This window comes from Paramacrobiotus metropolitanus, unplaced genomic scaffold (genome assembly GCF_019649055.1).
Source record: "Paramacrobiotus metropolitanus isolate TYO unplaced genomic scaffold, Prichtersi_v1.0 Parri_scaffold0000276, whole genome shotgun sequence".
NCBI lineage: Eukaryota > Metazoa > Tardigrada > Eutardigrada > Parachela > Macrobiotidae > Paramacrobiotus > Paramacrobiotus metropolitanus.
This window is the reverse complement of record NW_026570496.1, coordinates 21,988-38,539: the sequence shown is the minus strand read 5'-3', so window position 1 is coordinate 38,539 and position 16,552 is coordinate 21,988. Positions and strand designations below refer to the sequence as shown.

General features: G+C 45.7%; 2 protein-coding genes across 5 annotated transcripts; both read left to right on the top strand.

Moving 5' to 3' along the window:
• Positions 1–1,843: 1,843 nt before the first annotated feature.
• On the top strand, positions 1,844–10,272 carry LOC129601782 (uncharacterized). Of its 4 annotated transcripts, XM_055500673.1 has the most exons (8): positions 1,844–1,985; positions 2,079–2,158; positions 3,612–4,749; positions 4,894–5,048; positions 5,666–6,602; positions 7,675–7,777; positions 8,851–9,513; positions 9,597–10,272. In XM_055500673.1, exons 5-8 carry the CDS (start codon positions 5,768–5,770, stop codon positions 9,766–9,768), a joined length of 1,773 nt encoding a protein of 590 aa, XP_055356648.1. In that variant the 5' UTR covers positions 1,844–1,985; positions 2,079–2,158; positions 3,612–4,749; positions 4,894–5,048; positions 5,666–5,767; the 3' UTR covers positions 9,769–10,272. The 4 variants fall into 4 exon arrangements, with proteins under 4 accessions (XP_055356648.1, XP_055356647.1, XP_055356646.1 ...); XM_055500672.1 differs by lacking the exon at positions 3,612–4,749; XM_055500671.1 differs by having other exon boundaries at positions 1,914–2,158.
• Positions 10,273–11,128: 856 nt separating this feature from the next.
• On the top strand, positions 11,129–16,549 carry LOC129601777 (RUN domain-containing protein 1-like). The gene is made up of 13 exons (XM_055500661.1): positions 11,129–12,300; positions 12,979–13,129; positions 13,350–13,433; positions 13,496–13,606; positions 13,891–14,043; positions 14,103–14,208; positions 14,272–14,560; positions 14,712–14,814; positions 15,100–15,195; positions 15,257–15,364; positions 15,432–15,622; positions 16,207–16,301; positions 16,357–16,549. Exons 1-13 carry the CDS (start codon positions 11,864–11,866, stop codon positions 16,461–16,463), a joined length of 2,031 nt encoding a protein of 676 aa, XP_055356636.1. The 5' UTR covers positions 11,129–11,863; the 3' UTR covers positions 16,464–16,549.
• The last annotated feature ends 3 nt before the right edge of the window (positions 16,550–16,552 follow it).

The following is a 16,552-nucleotide window of genomic DNA, read 5'->3' as shown; positions in this document are numbered from 1 at the left end:
GGAGGCTTTCGGTTACCGAGCACTGACAAGCGCTGACGATGTTACGGTAACATTGTTGCCTGCCGCGTACCTGCGGAAACCCATTGCCACCTCTGCAGTCTGCAATATCGTAAATCGTGATAGAACTGAAGTCGGTCGCCTTCATAAACACTGTTTATTCGTGAACACTCGTACTGTAGGATTGTAGCTATCGTTCAAAACATACAGATAATGCTCTTTTTAAAGCCACATGATTACTGCGCCCTCCGTTACTGTACTCTGTATAATACATTATACAGAGTACATACATCGTGTGCAGTAGAAGTGTACAACCACAGAGACTGGTAAATAATGTAATAAGTATCTATACATACATATACTGGTACTACCAGATGTTTAGACAAATAATAATATAATAAATGATTATTCTTATGTAATAATATCTATATAGAAGACTGGTATAAACTTTCTCTGTGGTACAACGTATGCAATTGTACATACCTCTTACCCAAGGCGCACTGGCTTATAATATTATCGATTATTTCCTCCATGATCAGAGTACAGAACCCATCGCTCACGTTAAGGAATATTCCTTTCATGTTTGATGCCACAATAAAACAAGTATTTTACTTGTAGATATAAATATTGTATAATTTGGTTCTCCAGAGTCGTATCCACGTAGGAAATGAATTTTCTCTCTGTAATTTATGATGATGAAACATGATGAAACGATCGTATGTGTATTAAATCCTACCGACGGCCTCTCATTATTTTACGAGTTCTAGACTTGTCGGTAGGTATGGAAATTCAGCTACTACTGTATTAATTTTATCGAATCGATAACTACAGTACTCGTATTAGAGTCCGTAAATCGTCACAATTTTGGCAGCGAAACGAAAAATTTTGTCGTACTGAGCAAACGTAACGAAACTTAACTGCACGCTTCCTGTCCCATAAAATAACGAACCTTGACGAATTTATAAAATATTTGAGCGCAACTTAACGATAACTTTCGATATTTTTCCGTTAAAAAAACTGAACGCAACGAAATCGCAAAATACAAATCACAGTAGTAAGCGTTCCTGGGGTTAATTTTATTTATCTGAACTTTCTATGTCGTTCCACATCAAAAATAGTAGATCAGAATCAGATCATCAAGCTTCTATGAAAATTGCAGCTTGCACTTTTGCAGTTCACTAGTGCCGTTATGATTTGCAGTGCTGTGAAGCTATAAACAACATGTGCTTGCGAAACACTAGTGCAGTGTCTAGAACTGGGAGTTTCGCAAAGCGTCAGATTCACTGTGTACAATAGGTTGCAGCTTCCAGTGTGCGCTTATGAAGGAGACCCTGTTTCGGGCGCCCAAAACACTGAATTATTTGTCCAGGCGCAAGAGACGCACGCACGAGTGCGGCTGGCGTACAATTGGAAAATAATTTATTTTATTTTCTAAATTCCACATCGGTATCTTTTTGACGAAGAGAAAGCGACTCCAAAATTTCAATATAACTTCGCGAAGCGAGAATACATTTTCTTATAACGAAACTAACGAAGCGGTGCTCAGAAGTCCGTAAAACATGCGCGGGGCTTGACGATTCGTTTCGTTAACGTTCGTTAAGCTTCGTCAAAATGACGATTTACGGACTCTAACTCGTATACACTATACAGCCAACGGCCCAACGGGTTGCGCTAGCTTAGCAATTACAGCTAAAGGGAAGTCACTCAAGTCAGTGGTGAGTCGAGTAGTGTGTGTCGCATGATACGTATACCTTCTCTGTAGGCTGTAATTCTCCAGTCAGCTTCTAGCGTGACAGCGTCTATCCTTCGTACTGCCAGTACTGCATAGTGCATAGTGCATAAAATTAATGCATACTGTGCTGAATATTTAAATGCATACTGTGCTGAATCAGCCTGTTGATTAGAAGTTGGTTAGAATGCAGCGAATGTTGATTAGAAGTTACTGTAATGTACTCAGTCAGCGAAGTGACTGGAGCAGCACGGGGAAGGTTGTGTACTGTGTAGTTCTGTGTGTACTTATTTATTTAATAAATGCATACTATAAAATTATAGACTGTTCGTATTTGCATACTTTTGTACAGTAGGTACTCGTAATACATCCGCGGGGGCTTTGGAGCTCGTGCTGAAGTGATATACCTTATACCTGCAGTTCTTTGTTGCAGTAAGTGAACATTGTATTGTAATTATTTTCCGCTCATATCGATTAGCGATGGGATAGGAAAACGCGCACTGACGTTTGGGATGTGGGATAATGCTCGCATTAAAGCCATAGTAAACTAAACGGCGCAAATGTGGCTAGGCAGAGATCCAGTCGATGCGAGGGACCTGACCAGTAGGCCCGTAGGGCAATGCTTATACGTACGAGACGGTAGTTGCAGCCATATCTCTGCAGAAAATTACGCGGCCCGCGCCCATGTGTCATGCCCGCAGCCGGCGCAGTAAAGGTTTTTTGCAGACAGAAGACCGGATGACATGTTTTGTTTTGTCCGGAAGCAGGCATCAGTTCTAATACCAGTCGATACAACTTAAACTATAGATGCGGGGTTCTTGTATTAAATTTTAGTGAACTTTTACGTACTTGCCCGTTACTCTAGTAGAAGTATGCATGTACGAGTATGCTAGTTACAGTTGGTAAGGCTTGTTATCGCCTGTCGGCTGTCACTGTTGAGTGTTGACTGATTTGTGTAGTTCTTTGAACAGTAGCATAATATTACTAAACTGACAGGTATCCAATCGAGCTTGCACCTTGTACGATGACGTCACGGTAGATAACCTGCACCATGCGTCGGAGTAAGCAGCCCCTGCGGGTTTGGTACTTTTCAAAACTCTCAGATTCAAACAACTTGTTCGTACTATGGCTCAAAAAATGGAGGAAAAAATTTTAAGTTTGCCAATGCGAAAGCTGGCGAGTAGAAAGTTATCAAGAAAGCGGAAACTTCACGATTATGTAATTCTCGTTTAGCATTGAGGTCTACGAGGCAGCTTGCCATAGACATCAATGCTAAACAAAACTACTTCAGTTGATAAAAAATCTAACTGTTTGGTTGTTTTAATTGACTGATTAGAGTTCTGGATGTTCTGTTTTGATTAATTGATTACATTTTAATTGTTTTGATTTGATCACAATGAAAAAATCAATATTTTTGTTTACCGTAGCGGTCTATGGCAAACAGCCTCATAGACCTCAGTGCTAAACCTGAATTACATAAATCGCAAACGCACGCAAACAATTACATAAATCGCATTTTTCGTTTCCCTGATAACTTTTTACTAGCCAACTTTCGCTTCACAAACTTGAAATTTTTTCCTCCATTTTTTGAGCCATAGTACGAACAAGTTGTATGAATTTGGGAGTTTCGAAAAGTGCCAAACCCGCAGGGGTTGCCCACTCCGACGCACAGTGCAGGTGCGCTGCCGTGACGTCATGTTAGTCGATTGGATACCTCTGTGTTTAGTAATATTATGACAGTTAACAGAACAGTAAAATGTTAATAATACCGTACTGATTTAGTAGCGCATTAAACAAAAACTAATGTTTATGTATTTTATTTTCAATTAACGTAAGTTGTTGTTTTATTGTTGTTTTTTTATTGTGACTACCATGGCTGATGCAGCCACTGGGAAAACGGAGGACTTCCAGCCGCAGCCAGTCGTTCTTCGACGTTTTCCCTGATGGCACACCAGCAAACCAGTGGTCCTTCGCCAAGCTGATACCTTTGCTACGAAAGCTTATGCCAGCCATATTTAATGATCTGATTAATGTTTGGGAAAATCCGAATGCGGCCTTGAACCCAGCAAAAGATCTCATCCAAGACTACGTTCCCCCGATGATAACTCAGCTCATCCAGGAACATGCCCCGAGCTTGGTTGCAGAAGCGACTCTGGAAAATCAGCGACCTAAATCTCAGCTCAGCTCAGTGGAAGCCCAGCTAGCGGAAAGTCGGAAGAAGTATGATGAGCTTGCTTCCATTGTGCGAATAACCTCAGTAACGAAGTCAAAGCCATGAAAGGTATCCAAGCAGCATCCTCCTCGGACACCGTCGAAGTTGGTCGATTAGCGCTTCAGCCCAAAGGGTTTCGATCGACCACGATGACGCCTGTCAAGGATCCTGTTTTCGAAAGCTTTGACGAAAGTTTCCCCTCACCCTCACTTGGAAGTCAACAAACCCAGTTGTCAACCCCAGAGATTCCTGTGGTCCCTCCGTGTTTTGATAGTCCTTCTCTGAATTCGTCAAATACGCGGAACTCATGGTCGACAGTAGCGAAGAAGAAACTGGTTCGCGGTGCGCGCAGTGTCGGTTCGGCCTCCAGCGAAGACATCGTAATGTCAGCACTGCAGACGAAACGTTCCCTCAAGACAGACAAAGAGAAAGAGAAAAAGGACTTCTGTCTGCATGGCATCCCCCCTCTGGAGCAGACCAACCATTCGTCACTAGATGATTACAGCAAAGATTTCAAACGCGTCATTGAATCAAACGGGATCTCTGTTAGATTTGTGTCTATCTATTCTGCTAAAAGGGCCGCAAGAATCTCTTTGCGCGTGTTGGTTCATTTGCTCACGAATCGGATAAGATGTTTGCCCCTGAAAACTGGCCCCCTAACATTGGGGTGCGTGAGTGGATGTTTGCCCCCAAGGAGGGTCAGCAGTCTGTTTTACTGTTTAAATTTTCAATCATTTTAATTAGTTTCTACCAGCGCAAGCTTATTGTTATGTGAACTGGCCATTGCCGAATTAAACATCCAGTAATTAACGTAAGTACTGTACTATAGTAAACAGGGATGTCTTTATTACGTACATATGATATCAGATTGTACTGTATCATAGTTTACATATTACAAGATACTGAATAATAAAGCATGTTGTACGTCTTACTGTACATACTGTACATTCTTCAGATCGACACTTTTCGGTGGGAAGTGGGTAACGGCAGCCAACTGCAGTGAAAGATTGAAATCGTCTTGGTGCACCGTGGATCCGACCGGCTCCGATTCGCGTAGTTTCTTGGGAATCACTACTTGTACAAGCCCGTCCGGATAATGAGCACGTAAAGGTACAGCTAATGAATACTGAGCGCGCTATTCGCGCTTAGCACGATGGCCACTAGGCCCACTATGTACACTACGTTTAGGGGGCATCCATAAATTACGTACGCAGAAAACCACGGTTTTTTCACCCCTCCCTCCCCCTTCGTAGCGGTCCGTCACGTCTGCTTGACCCCTCCCCCCTGGTTCGCTCAGTCGTAATACATGGAGCTGACCACCCCCTCCCCCCTGGGTTCGCCGGGGCCGTCACAGTTTGTCACGTTTTTCTGACCCGTCCCTCCCTGGTTCGCTGCGTACGTAATTTATGGATCCCCCCTTACCACAGTGCGTAAATGGCTTCCGCAGTCAGATTGCCCCTTACTGCACCGACCGTTTTCTAGCCACCTTTCGCCAGGCAATTACGATTATACCGTAGTCTAGCTGAACAGACAGAGAGGCAGAGTTGAGCAGGCAGGTTCAGCTAGACTACATTATACTCAATAAAATATATGGCATGCACCAAACCACCAGCCAGCCAAACGCATGTAATGTGTATAAAAGGCGTGGCGGGACGTAGCATGTTGTTTGGCGTAACCCATGAATTTACATTTTTCGCTGTTCTCTATCGTGCTTATCATCCGGACAGGCTTGTACTACAACTCTTTTAATGGAAAGGGAGAGCGGAATGAGGGTCTTCTAGCTATGGACACCCGGTCTAGGTCCGACTAACATCCACGGTGCCGCGGGAATGGACGCCGCCACGGCCGCCCCCTGCCGGCATCTGCACCACCGGGACGATCCGCCTCCCGAATGCCGTCGACTGGGCCGCAGTGTGGCCCGCGCCAACACCGTTGTACTGCAGCATCCACAGCATGAGGACGTGTGGTGTGTGGGCTTCGTGGAGGACGTGTCGGATGCGGGCGACGAGCTGTACATCAGCTTCCACTGCGACACACTGCCAGCGCGCTGGATTGCCGCGCACCGGCTGTACGAGCACCCGTTGTGGCATGCTGGCTGCGGTGATCGCGTCCACGTTGCGCTGCGCGCCAACCGCCACGAGCCGCTGGTGTGGGAAGCGGCGATCGTGGTGGATCGCACCGCTGTCAGCGCCCATCCGGGCGCTCTATGGCACGTGGAGACCAGTGTCGGCCGCTCGCGGCACTTGATCCATGTGTTACAGTTGCTGCTTGATCAGCCAGTGCGTACGCTGGGCGGGGCCTCCCGCCGAGACGGCGCCTACGTACGGTACCGGGTGCCGCTGCCCGTGCCGGCGGCCCATGCCGACCGCGTTAACGCCGTCGACGAGAACCGTGTGTACTACGAAATCAGACGTGCACGCCGCGATTTACAGCGCACTGGCGACTGGTGTCTTAACTCGGGCAATGGCTACTCTGAACGCTTCTTTTTCCGTCTGGAGAGGAACAGCGCATTATTCGTCTGCTGGGAATACGAGGAACGGCTGGATGACCGGTATCACTGGACGGAGCAAGTTTTGGCTGACTGTGTTCAGCGATGCTTTGAGTGCGGCGCACTGGCGGTTGTCCTACCCATAGAGGCCGACAACAACTGGCTGCGGCCAAGAGGTATTCTTATTTAGGGCCATACTATAGACTACTCACGATCACTACTCGTATGGTCGTTTAAGTGAAACACTATGATAAGTGAATGGGCGATGGTCGCTTAAGTAAAACACTTGAAATATCATTTTCCACAAACCGATGTTCTTTCGGATTTTTTCCTCATTCGGTTAAACAGGACGTACTCTTTACAGAGTACCTGAAATTTTTAAAAAAGCTTGAACCGTTTTCTTGCAAATACGTCGTAAAGAATTCGGTGACGAAAGCTTTTTAGCCACGCCATAATTGCCACTGCACTACGCTATAATAATTGCAACCACCGCCATACATGGGCGGCTGTACCGTCGCCGGAGAAGAAGTTTATTTAGACTAAATCTAATTCAGCTTCTACGTCAAAGATTGTCGTTGACGATACAGCGGGGGAACACGGCCTCAGTTTTGGGAACAATGGAAGGAGCAGAAAAATTAAACGAAGTTTTAATGTTGTAAAATTGTGATGTTTTTTTGATCATCTAATATTACGTTGTACCACAGGTGAATAAAGAAACATTCAGCTTAAAGACACCAACTTCAAAGAAGCGAAGGAAGAAATTCAGTTGAACATAAATTTACTTGAACTGAATTAGCAGCCGCACATGAGCGGTGGCAGCAGTTATTTGAGCGTAGTGCAGTGGCAGTGGTGGCGTGGCTAAAACGCTTTCGTCACCGATTTCTTTACGACGCATTTGCAAAAAATGGTTCAAGCATTTTTAAAAATTTCAAGTACTCTGTAAAGGGTACGTTCGGTTTAATCGGATGAGGAAAAAATCCGAAAGAAAATCGGTTTGTGGAAAATGATATTTCGGGTGTTTCACTTAAACGACCATATGTACGAGTAGTAGTAGTCACTTGTTACGACACACGCTGTTTATGTTTGCAGAACAAACACTGCCTGCAATGTTATGCTTTTGGGAGATTTGCGTTTGTGTGCAATTTGTTTCGAAACTCATAGTCGTGTGAAGATTTAATTCGAAAGTTACGAATAAATGTTATGTTGTCGCTACTGAGAGTACTGTTAATGCAGCATTATGTGTTGCAGATATCGGCCAGGACACGCAACCATGCATCACCGATCTGCCGGGAGAAATACTCCGGGATGTGCTGGATTGTGTGGATGTCTGCAGCCAAGCTGCACTTCGGAGGTAAGCTAGGAGCATCGCTGTAAGGTTAATTGTATACATCTAAGGGAAGTGTGCCGCATTATATTCCTGTAAATTGAAGGGAGGTTCCGCTTTCGCGCTTTCGAGCAGTCTCGGACACTTTTTTTACCCTGTTCCATGACATTCTCTAGCCAGATGAGATTTGTATAGAGGTATGAATTGCGCCGAAACCGTTTGCGCTCGCAACATCCGGTTGGTGATATGTGGAAAAATAATATTCCGAAATATTTAAATGCATTCAGTGAACCAAAAATCTCATCATGTACTGTAGCCGCCCGCACAAGTTAGACCACAGAGTCGGTATACGGGAAAAAAGCGCAGCAAATATACCTACTCTAACCGGGCAAAATGCACGGCTGCCGTACCAAGCAACCATTTGATTGTCAGCGATCATTTTTTCTTGGAAAACTGAATGATTGAATTTGAAATCACGACTTCTTCGTTATTCCTTATTATTTTCCTGGAGTTATTCCGCTCTGCATCTCGCAATAATCATCCCCGTACAGAGTAACGCTCCTTGGTGCAACGCTAAATCACCCCTACCCTGCCAGGGGCACCCCAAAAACCACAACAAATCTGGTTTATCAACCAAATGATCAAAGATCTAAATGTTTTTGCTTCCTTTAAGTTTAATGCTAGAAAACACAGTCTCTTCAGTCAAATTGTGAATTTAAAACTTATTAGAACGTCTGAGAACGTAGTCAAAAAACCGTGCATTTTGCCCGGTTAGAGTTGGTATATTTGCTGCGCTTTTTTCCCGTATACCGACTCTGTGGTCTAACTTGTGTGGGCGGCTACAGTACCAATTTTTTTCTGATTTTACAGGTAAACGCACTACGCATATGATTTTGGCGTTCGTATTTACACCGAACCAGAGTTTCCCCATGTTTTCATATGAATAACACTAAAGTGTAAATTTTTTTAAAATTTGCAAAAATGCCGTTAGACGGTTTAACTTTGGTTGCTCTACATTCGCGAACGGTAAAAGCCGAAAAAGGGATAACCTTAAAAAGCACGCTATTTGTTCAGCTGCTGCTGCATACGCATCCTTGTAGAGCCAGCCCGGTGTGGGAGGCGGTGTGGACGCACTTCAGCCCGGCGGCCATCATCCTGGACCAGAGCCGGCACGTGGCCAGCGTTAACCACTACGACGACATGTACCGTCTCGCCGTGCTCTTGCGCCACACACTGCGGCCGGCGGTGCGAACCCTGGCCGTCACCCGCTGGCGGCCGGGTCTGCGCGCCACCCACTGCTTCGACCGCCGCCCGGGGAGCGCGGAGAGGGATGTTAGTGTGATCGGCTTCGTAACACGCGCTGTCCATTCCCCACCGAGCGGGAAACTGCAGCGCATCGTGCTACATCAATGCATCACCAACTGGGAATTTCGCTGCTATTATTTCCGGCCCATGCGCTGCTTATCGCCGCTGCTCGACGTCTGCCATCAACTGGTCCTGGTTGACTACGTCATGAACGATTTCTGGGGGGGTTTTCCCCTGGTGCCGCACGACCGACCGCCCCGGGTGCCGCTGGCGCTGCCGTTGGTGCGCTTTGACGGCGCCCGGACGGACACGGTCCACTTCAGTACCATGCGGGCCGCCATGGAGGCCGCGGTGCCGGATGTGTCGGCCGACATGCGGGACTGCGTGGCGTCCATGCTGGCCAGCTGGGCCACACTCAGTCCGTTCTACGCCCAGTTCCTCCGCTTACTGCTGCACTAGTAAGTCTTTATATTTGTTTCTTTTAATTTGTCTTTTTTTTTACGATAGCGATGGGCAGCTGTTTAGCTTGTTGTTTGCCTAGCACTGAACCCAAGGATCCCCACTCCTGGACCTGGACGTCCATCGACTTCGTGCCGCAGGAGGACGAGGCTCAGCTCCAGCAGCTTTACCAGGTGCCAGTGCGGACCTATTGCAAGTTGACGGTGTATGTTCTCTTAGCACTGGCGCGCCACCGCGTCACTGGCTCACTGTGAGGCCTGCTACATTTCCAGCTACTTAATCAAGTCTGACCGTTGAGGAGCTTAGAGAAACGTTCTCGCTGCTGTTCGTCCTACCACGCCGTTGATTGCATTTGTATCTTGCACACATTAAACCCCAATACTGTAATCCGCGATAGCAGCTACTGTCTTGTGTATGCGAATACAGAGTACAACTGCAGTTTTGTAAGCAACGTACATTTCTGGGCTCAATATCAATGCCCCGTGTCAGCTCGCAACGGTTACAGTAAGAGGCTGTTGCGGTTGTGGCTATGCTGGTGAGCTGATCCGTGGGATGATGTTGACCTTTGACCTTACTGTCATGTATTAGGAAATGCGACGTTCACCCTAGACTGCTGGTACACTGCCACTTCGGCCACCTGACACTTAGTCCACCGTACATCTTGGCCTCTCACGCTTCTCTGTTTTTCTTAGATTTTCTTAGGTTTCTTAGGATTGTCGGTCTTTGTCTGTTTTCCTTGAAATAATTATTGATGGTGGTCCGTTTACACTTTCATCATTTCATTTACGGCATCAACTTAGCCACCGACAGATACTATATGGGACAAGCAACATACAGTAGAAATTAAATGAAATGAGATTATATTATTACTTACGCATAATGCCCGTACTGATTGCCAGTTCGACAATGCGAGTTCGACAACGTGCAGAATACATACGTGAGTACACAATTGTACACCTGTGCGGCAGAGTCAAAAATGAGCGGCCAGTCGTAAGCCAACTCCACTGCCAGACTGCGCGGCGGCCGGCGTCGTCTGACAGTGGAAGCCGCCGGCGGGAACCGGAAGTGAATGTTACACGGGGAAAAGTACAGCAATCAATATCACTGAAATATTCAGATAAATGAAAGTACCTTGTTCATGTTTATACTGCGACATAACAGTCAGTCCTTCCACTACAGCGCTTTTTTTGCCGGTTTATTTTTCTGTGATTTACACGATTGTGTTGCGCTTATTGTGATTACAGTTTTACTTATACTGTAACTTACGAAAAAAAAAACAAACAATTGAACGAAGGAAATAAGCGAATGCTAAAATAATAAAAATAAAATGCAAATAATCTTGAAAATAAGTAAGCAATAAAAAATATATTGAAAAAATTGTAATGTAGAACATTAAATGAAAAACTGGCAAAGAAAAAGGAAATAAAAAATGCTATGTTGCGAGGACGGCGTTTGTTGAATTAGTACGACGCACCCATCAAAGAAATGACGCATTGCACATTTGATCGATTTTCTGTCTGCCGGACACGCCCGGGATGCGCTGCCGCCGTTCCACAGGCGTATCGATTTTCTAGCAGGCGTCAGCGGACAGAATGAGCCCACTGGCACAAATTACAGTGCATTCCGTCAGAATCGCATTCCGTACCGGATTACTTAGCTGAATTCATCCGCATTGAGAAACGCCGTGGTTTTGTCGGCGGTGATTATGCTGGATTTATCACACTCCACTCGTCAGCACCATATGTGCGCTTTATCCCTGCCAGCTGAGGTCATCTATCGGCGTGCTGCAGGTAGTGATTTTCTTGATTAACAGCTGGCGCGGATCGGCGCAACTGATTCCAGGTATTACCATCACAAAACAATCGCGTTGCACTTCCGCTCTTGTCTACGATACTGTACTAGTAACTGTACAGCACTTGATCGACTCCATTTCTATCGCCTTCTTGCTCGTGGATATTTTCACCTTGCTGTTGCTCTTTATATTCTTAAGGGAAAAATTCCGGGACGTGGTTTAATTACATACTGAATCGGGGTTTTTTATGGAAGTGGGATAAACAATCTGCGTATACGAGAAAGCGCAAGCGATAAATTCCCGGTTGGTCAGTGGAATAAACAGTGAAAGCGCGAGTGATCGAGTTCTCGGTTGGTCAGACCAATCAGCTGCCCAGCTGTCATTCGTGTTCTGACATGTTTGCAGTCTGAATCAACGTGCAGGTTCTTCCGCGTCTGCAGTCCACAAGCAACTGTGATTTCTCCACTCTTTCTCTCGTCTCCAGTTGGACTCATTAATTTGGGAATTATTAGCGTGATAACTGGGTGGAAATTATCCATCACCGTGTGATCAGGAAGATGATGGAGGAGTCCGCGTCCGACGAGCAGGGCTGGGCTGACTTCACGCTGGCCAGCAGCCATTTTGACTTCGCCTCCTGCCCCTCCCCGCCCTCCTCCGCCGCGACACGTCCCACCCCCGACAGCTGCAGCGGGACGAGCCCGGTCGCGCGCTCTATCCCATGCAGCGGCGCGGAGTGGCTGGCGGAGACGGAGAGCCTGAGTCGCTCGGCGCCCGACTCGGCGCCGCTGTCGGAGGGATCGGGGACGGGCGCAACCTGGCGCTGGCCGGGCAGTCGCGGATCAACCGAACTGGTGGACTACGCGGAGGAGCATCCCCAGCCGCTGTCGCACACGGCCAGTCTGGACCGCTCGCTGTCCGCGTCGTCGGAGAGGGGGAATCTGATGGTGTTCGAGCAGGAGCAGGATGTCTGCTCGTTGGCCGATTTAGACGTCAGGTACTTACCAACTAGAAACTGATACGTAAAATTTACGTCCTGTACGGTTTGCCATTTTTTCTCGCTTCTGCCAGTTGAGAAGATTTTACTTTGTGATTTTATTTTAAAAGATTTATGGCTCTATCTTGTTGTAATTATTTGTTTGGATTTTATTTCAGTAAATCTGATTTTTTAAAAATGATTTTACTTTCATTTCGTTAATATAGGATTAATTTTATTTCAGTAAATTTAGTTAGTTCAACATCGGTAAATTTATGTTTTATAGAAATATTGATTTTTAATCAGCTGCTTTGTTTATTTTAATTTACTTATTTTACTGTTGAAAGAGACCGCTTATGCAACAGTAGCGAATTAATTTCTGTATTTGAACATACATAATAATTTATCAAATGGCGGCGGAAAAGCCGAACAGTTAATTATTTGCTTAATAACAATTTGTTAATCTGGATAATTTTTGTTCTGAACAATTTTGGTTCTGTAGCGGGTTACCAGGCATGAAGTGATAAAAATAATAATAATCTGTGAAATAGCACAAATACCTAGTATGAAAATAACCAGCAAATGGATGACAAATTAATGAATTACTACTGTGACGATATCTGATATGTAAATATTGTCCGACTGTATAAAATGCAAAATAAATATGTCATTGTTCGAACGCAGTGTTGTATGGTACAGGTCGGACAGCGAGTACCTGACGCGGCTGACGGAGATGGAGCAGGAGCAGGAGATGCTCAACTCCTCGCTCATGTCGCTGACCACGCACTTCGCCCAGGTCCAGTTCCGGCTGAAACAGATCAGCCTCGCCGACGACATGCAGGCCAAAGAGGTACATTCGCTGCACAATTTATTGCTAATGCCACAGTTAACAGGCAAACACCGCACCGGAAGTGCATGGCACTGCATGCTATTCGGCATACATAATTCTATTCTTTACATCCAAATGAAACAGGAAACGCTCGTAATTCGGCATAATATATTTTGTAGTTTGTACGATGTGGTAGAATTAGAACCATATACAACCGTATAATTATTGGGTGACTTTGCAGAAGTTAATTAAAGAACTGGAGCTGTTCGCGTTCGAAGGCTGCCCGGATGTGCGGGGTATGGCGCCGCGTCGGGCCTCCATTGAGGTTGGTCACTGCCGGTGCGCTGCATTTAGAAAGGCGGTGTGATTGTTTGCGCTGCATTGCAGACGACGGATGAGGACCACACGCAGCACTACGAGCAACAGGCGATGGAGACCAAGGAGCTCATCCAGCGCCTGCAGCGCCAGTTGACCGACGTCGAGCAGTGGGCCTACGAGGTACGAACGGCTCACAAATAATTATTAATAACGGGTCTAATAAAATTACACAAATGTGGATTAAATAAAAAAATATATATGAACGTGTAGAAAATAATTATTACAGTATTAAATAACACCACTTGAAAAATATAGAAATTAAATAAGATATTAATGGGCTTAAGAAAACGATAAAATAAAAAAATTTTAAAATTTAAAGTACTTAAATAAAAAATAAAAAATGTAAAGTTATGAAAATGTCGATACGGAAAATACTGAGCGGTTTTTTTAATTTTTCTTGGCAGAGCGGCCAGTCGGATGCGCCGTCGTTGGCCGTTCTGGAGAAGCAGCGCATGATCCTCGGCACCCTGCAGGAGCGCGTCAAGCTCAGTCTGGACGGACTGGAGCATCTCTCCCCGGAGGAGATGCGCCAGAAGGTCGACGAGGCGATCGAATCGGTGCGTCCGCTTACTAATTTCACCGCGTGCGTATATTGATTTTAAATACGTCGTGACAGATAATCTCCCCGTACCGGAAGAAGGAGCTCGCGCAGGAGCGCACCCTGACCAACCTCCAGACCTTCGTCGACGACCTGGAGCGCTACATCCAGCACATCCATAAAGGTGGGGTTTTCCCTGGAATTTCTCCATCGTCGTCGATAATCTAGATATTTTTCCGTTATTCAGCGCCGTCATCCTCCGGAAGTCCCGGGAAGCCAGTTCCCCCGTCGGCACTAACTACCGTCAGCCTGCCGCGGCCGGTCATCCGCCGCGAGACCCCGGGCGACGCCGCGCGGGAGCGGAAGAACAAGACGGTGACCTTTAATGACCCCACCGCGCCGGGCGGACTGCGGCGCATGGCCAGCCGCACCTACAGCGTCCTGGAGCTGATGGCCTGGAGCAACTGGACCTGTTGGAGTCAGCGCCGCTTCCACAAGAACGTCATGAAGACCACCTCCAAGGGCAACCACTGGGGGTGCGTCAGTGCGCCCTTCTCCTTCGTTTTAACTACGAAAATATTTAAACGCGATATTAATCAAGAGGATAAAAGTAGAAAATTAATAGTTAACAAATAATGAATAGCTAAAGATAATTAATAATAAATTCAGCGAAAATCGTGGTTACAGGGATGCGCGCGCGGCACTGGAACTGGCCATCTCTCAGGTCCTGGATTTAACTCAGGAGCGCGCCAAACTGAAAGTCCGTCGTAATGGGCGTGCGATGCAAGAGGTTATGCACATTGTCATGAACCACAAATTTTAGAAGTTTTGCCAAAAATTCTGATTTAAGTTTTATTAATTTAAATTTTAATTTCGTTAAATTAAATTTCACTTTTGCCAATTATCATTTGAACGTCCTTAATTTATAATCTGAATTGTATGCATTTTTAATTGATTTTTGCCAGTTGCTTAATGTGAATTACATTTAGATTGTAATGTGCATTTTGTAAAATCAATATTAATTTGAATTTTTTATTGTTGATTTTGAATTTGCCCATTTGTGTGAATTTGTTAGGCGGAGAAGCAGGTGATTGAGGAGCAGCTGCACAAAGCCATCCGCAAAGACCTGACGCTGGCGTTGTGCGCGCTGATGCAGCACGGACTGGCACACGTCAGTGGACTGAATTATTTCTTTATAAATCGCCGGTAAATGTCATGCGCGTTATCTACAGGTCAGCAACGAAACCAGCCTGGTGCCGCGGCTGGTCTGCGTCTCCCGCCGTCCCGAGTCCACGGAACTGCATGCCTGGGATTTTATCCTCAAGTATTTCCAGTACAAGGTCAGTTTCGCCGGTCGGGTGGATTTAATCAGACGGAAAATGCGAGACGGTGGTGTTATTTAAACAGAAAGGCGAGGATTTCAACCGGTCGGCGACGCGGCGTCTGGCCGACAGCTTCCAGCTGTCCAGCGTGGGCAGCCGGCAGATCAACCAGCCGGAAGCGCTCCTGGCCAGCATCGCCGACATCCTGCACGTCCACGGCAAACTGCAGCGCACTCCCCTCACCCTCATGAAGGCCTTCGTCTGCAGCGCGCTCAAGTACAGTGTTTTTCTTTGAATTTTATTTGTTTATCTGCGGTAATTTACCCTATTTACTGACTTGATTTATTTATTGAAATTAGCCTGTTTTACGCATAAGTGAGTCATTTTTTCTGTTAAGTGTAGATGTGTTCATTTAGCTAAACGCTCAATTTAACCGTATTTATTAAATTTTTGATTTACTGATTTAAATGCAAGTGAGGCATTTCAATTGAATTTTGAATAAGTCATGTATTTAATTCAATATACGGAATTACGGATACCCATATTTATTGCAGTTGACTGATTTATTTTTACGCCCATTTAGCCGTATCAGTTTAGTTGAATTACCTGATTAATTTTTATTTATTTGAATGCAGTAATTGGAAATTTTTTACTGAAGTGGATTTATTTATCGGCGGAGAAAACCTGCTGAACTATGTTGTCTATTAGAGCATTTTTTTTTATTTCGACATTACCTAATAAATTTGACTCAAGTGATTTATTCATGTGAATTTCTGTTCTGAACAAATTAATGTATTGAAACGACTGTTTAATCTAGACCTATTTATTGGCGTGTTAAAAGCGGCATTTGTATTGTGCAGCCAGAAGACCTTGGCGCCGTGGCTGCGCCTGATGTACTGCACGCAGCCGCTCGTGGAGGATTTCTACACGCCGTGGAGCTACGCCATGAAGACCCGTACGCACTGCCGGCATTATTTCACACCGCCAGTGTTTATCCTAATTTTTCGCAGATTTCGAGGACGCCTGCCAGTCGCTGGACAATTTAAGCCCCTTCGACTTCCACTTGCCGGTCGACCTGGCCGTGCGCCCCTTCCACGCGCTCTCCGACGCCTTCTAATGCAGTCTGTACCCTTGTCGCGCTGTCTTTCCGCCGACTGACGCATCATTTCCTCGAATTGTGCTTTTCTAACAGAATTTCTATGAATA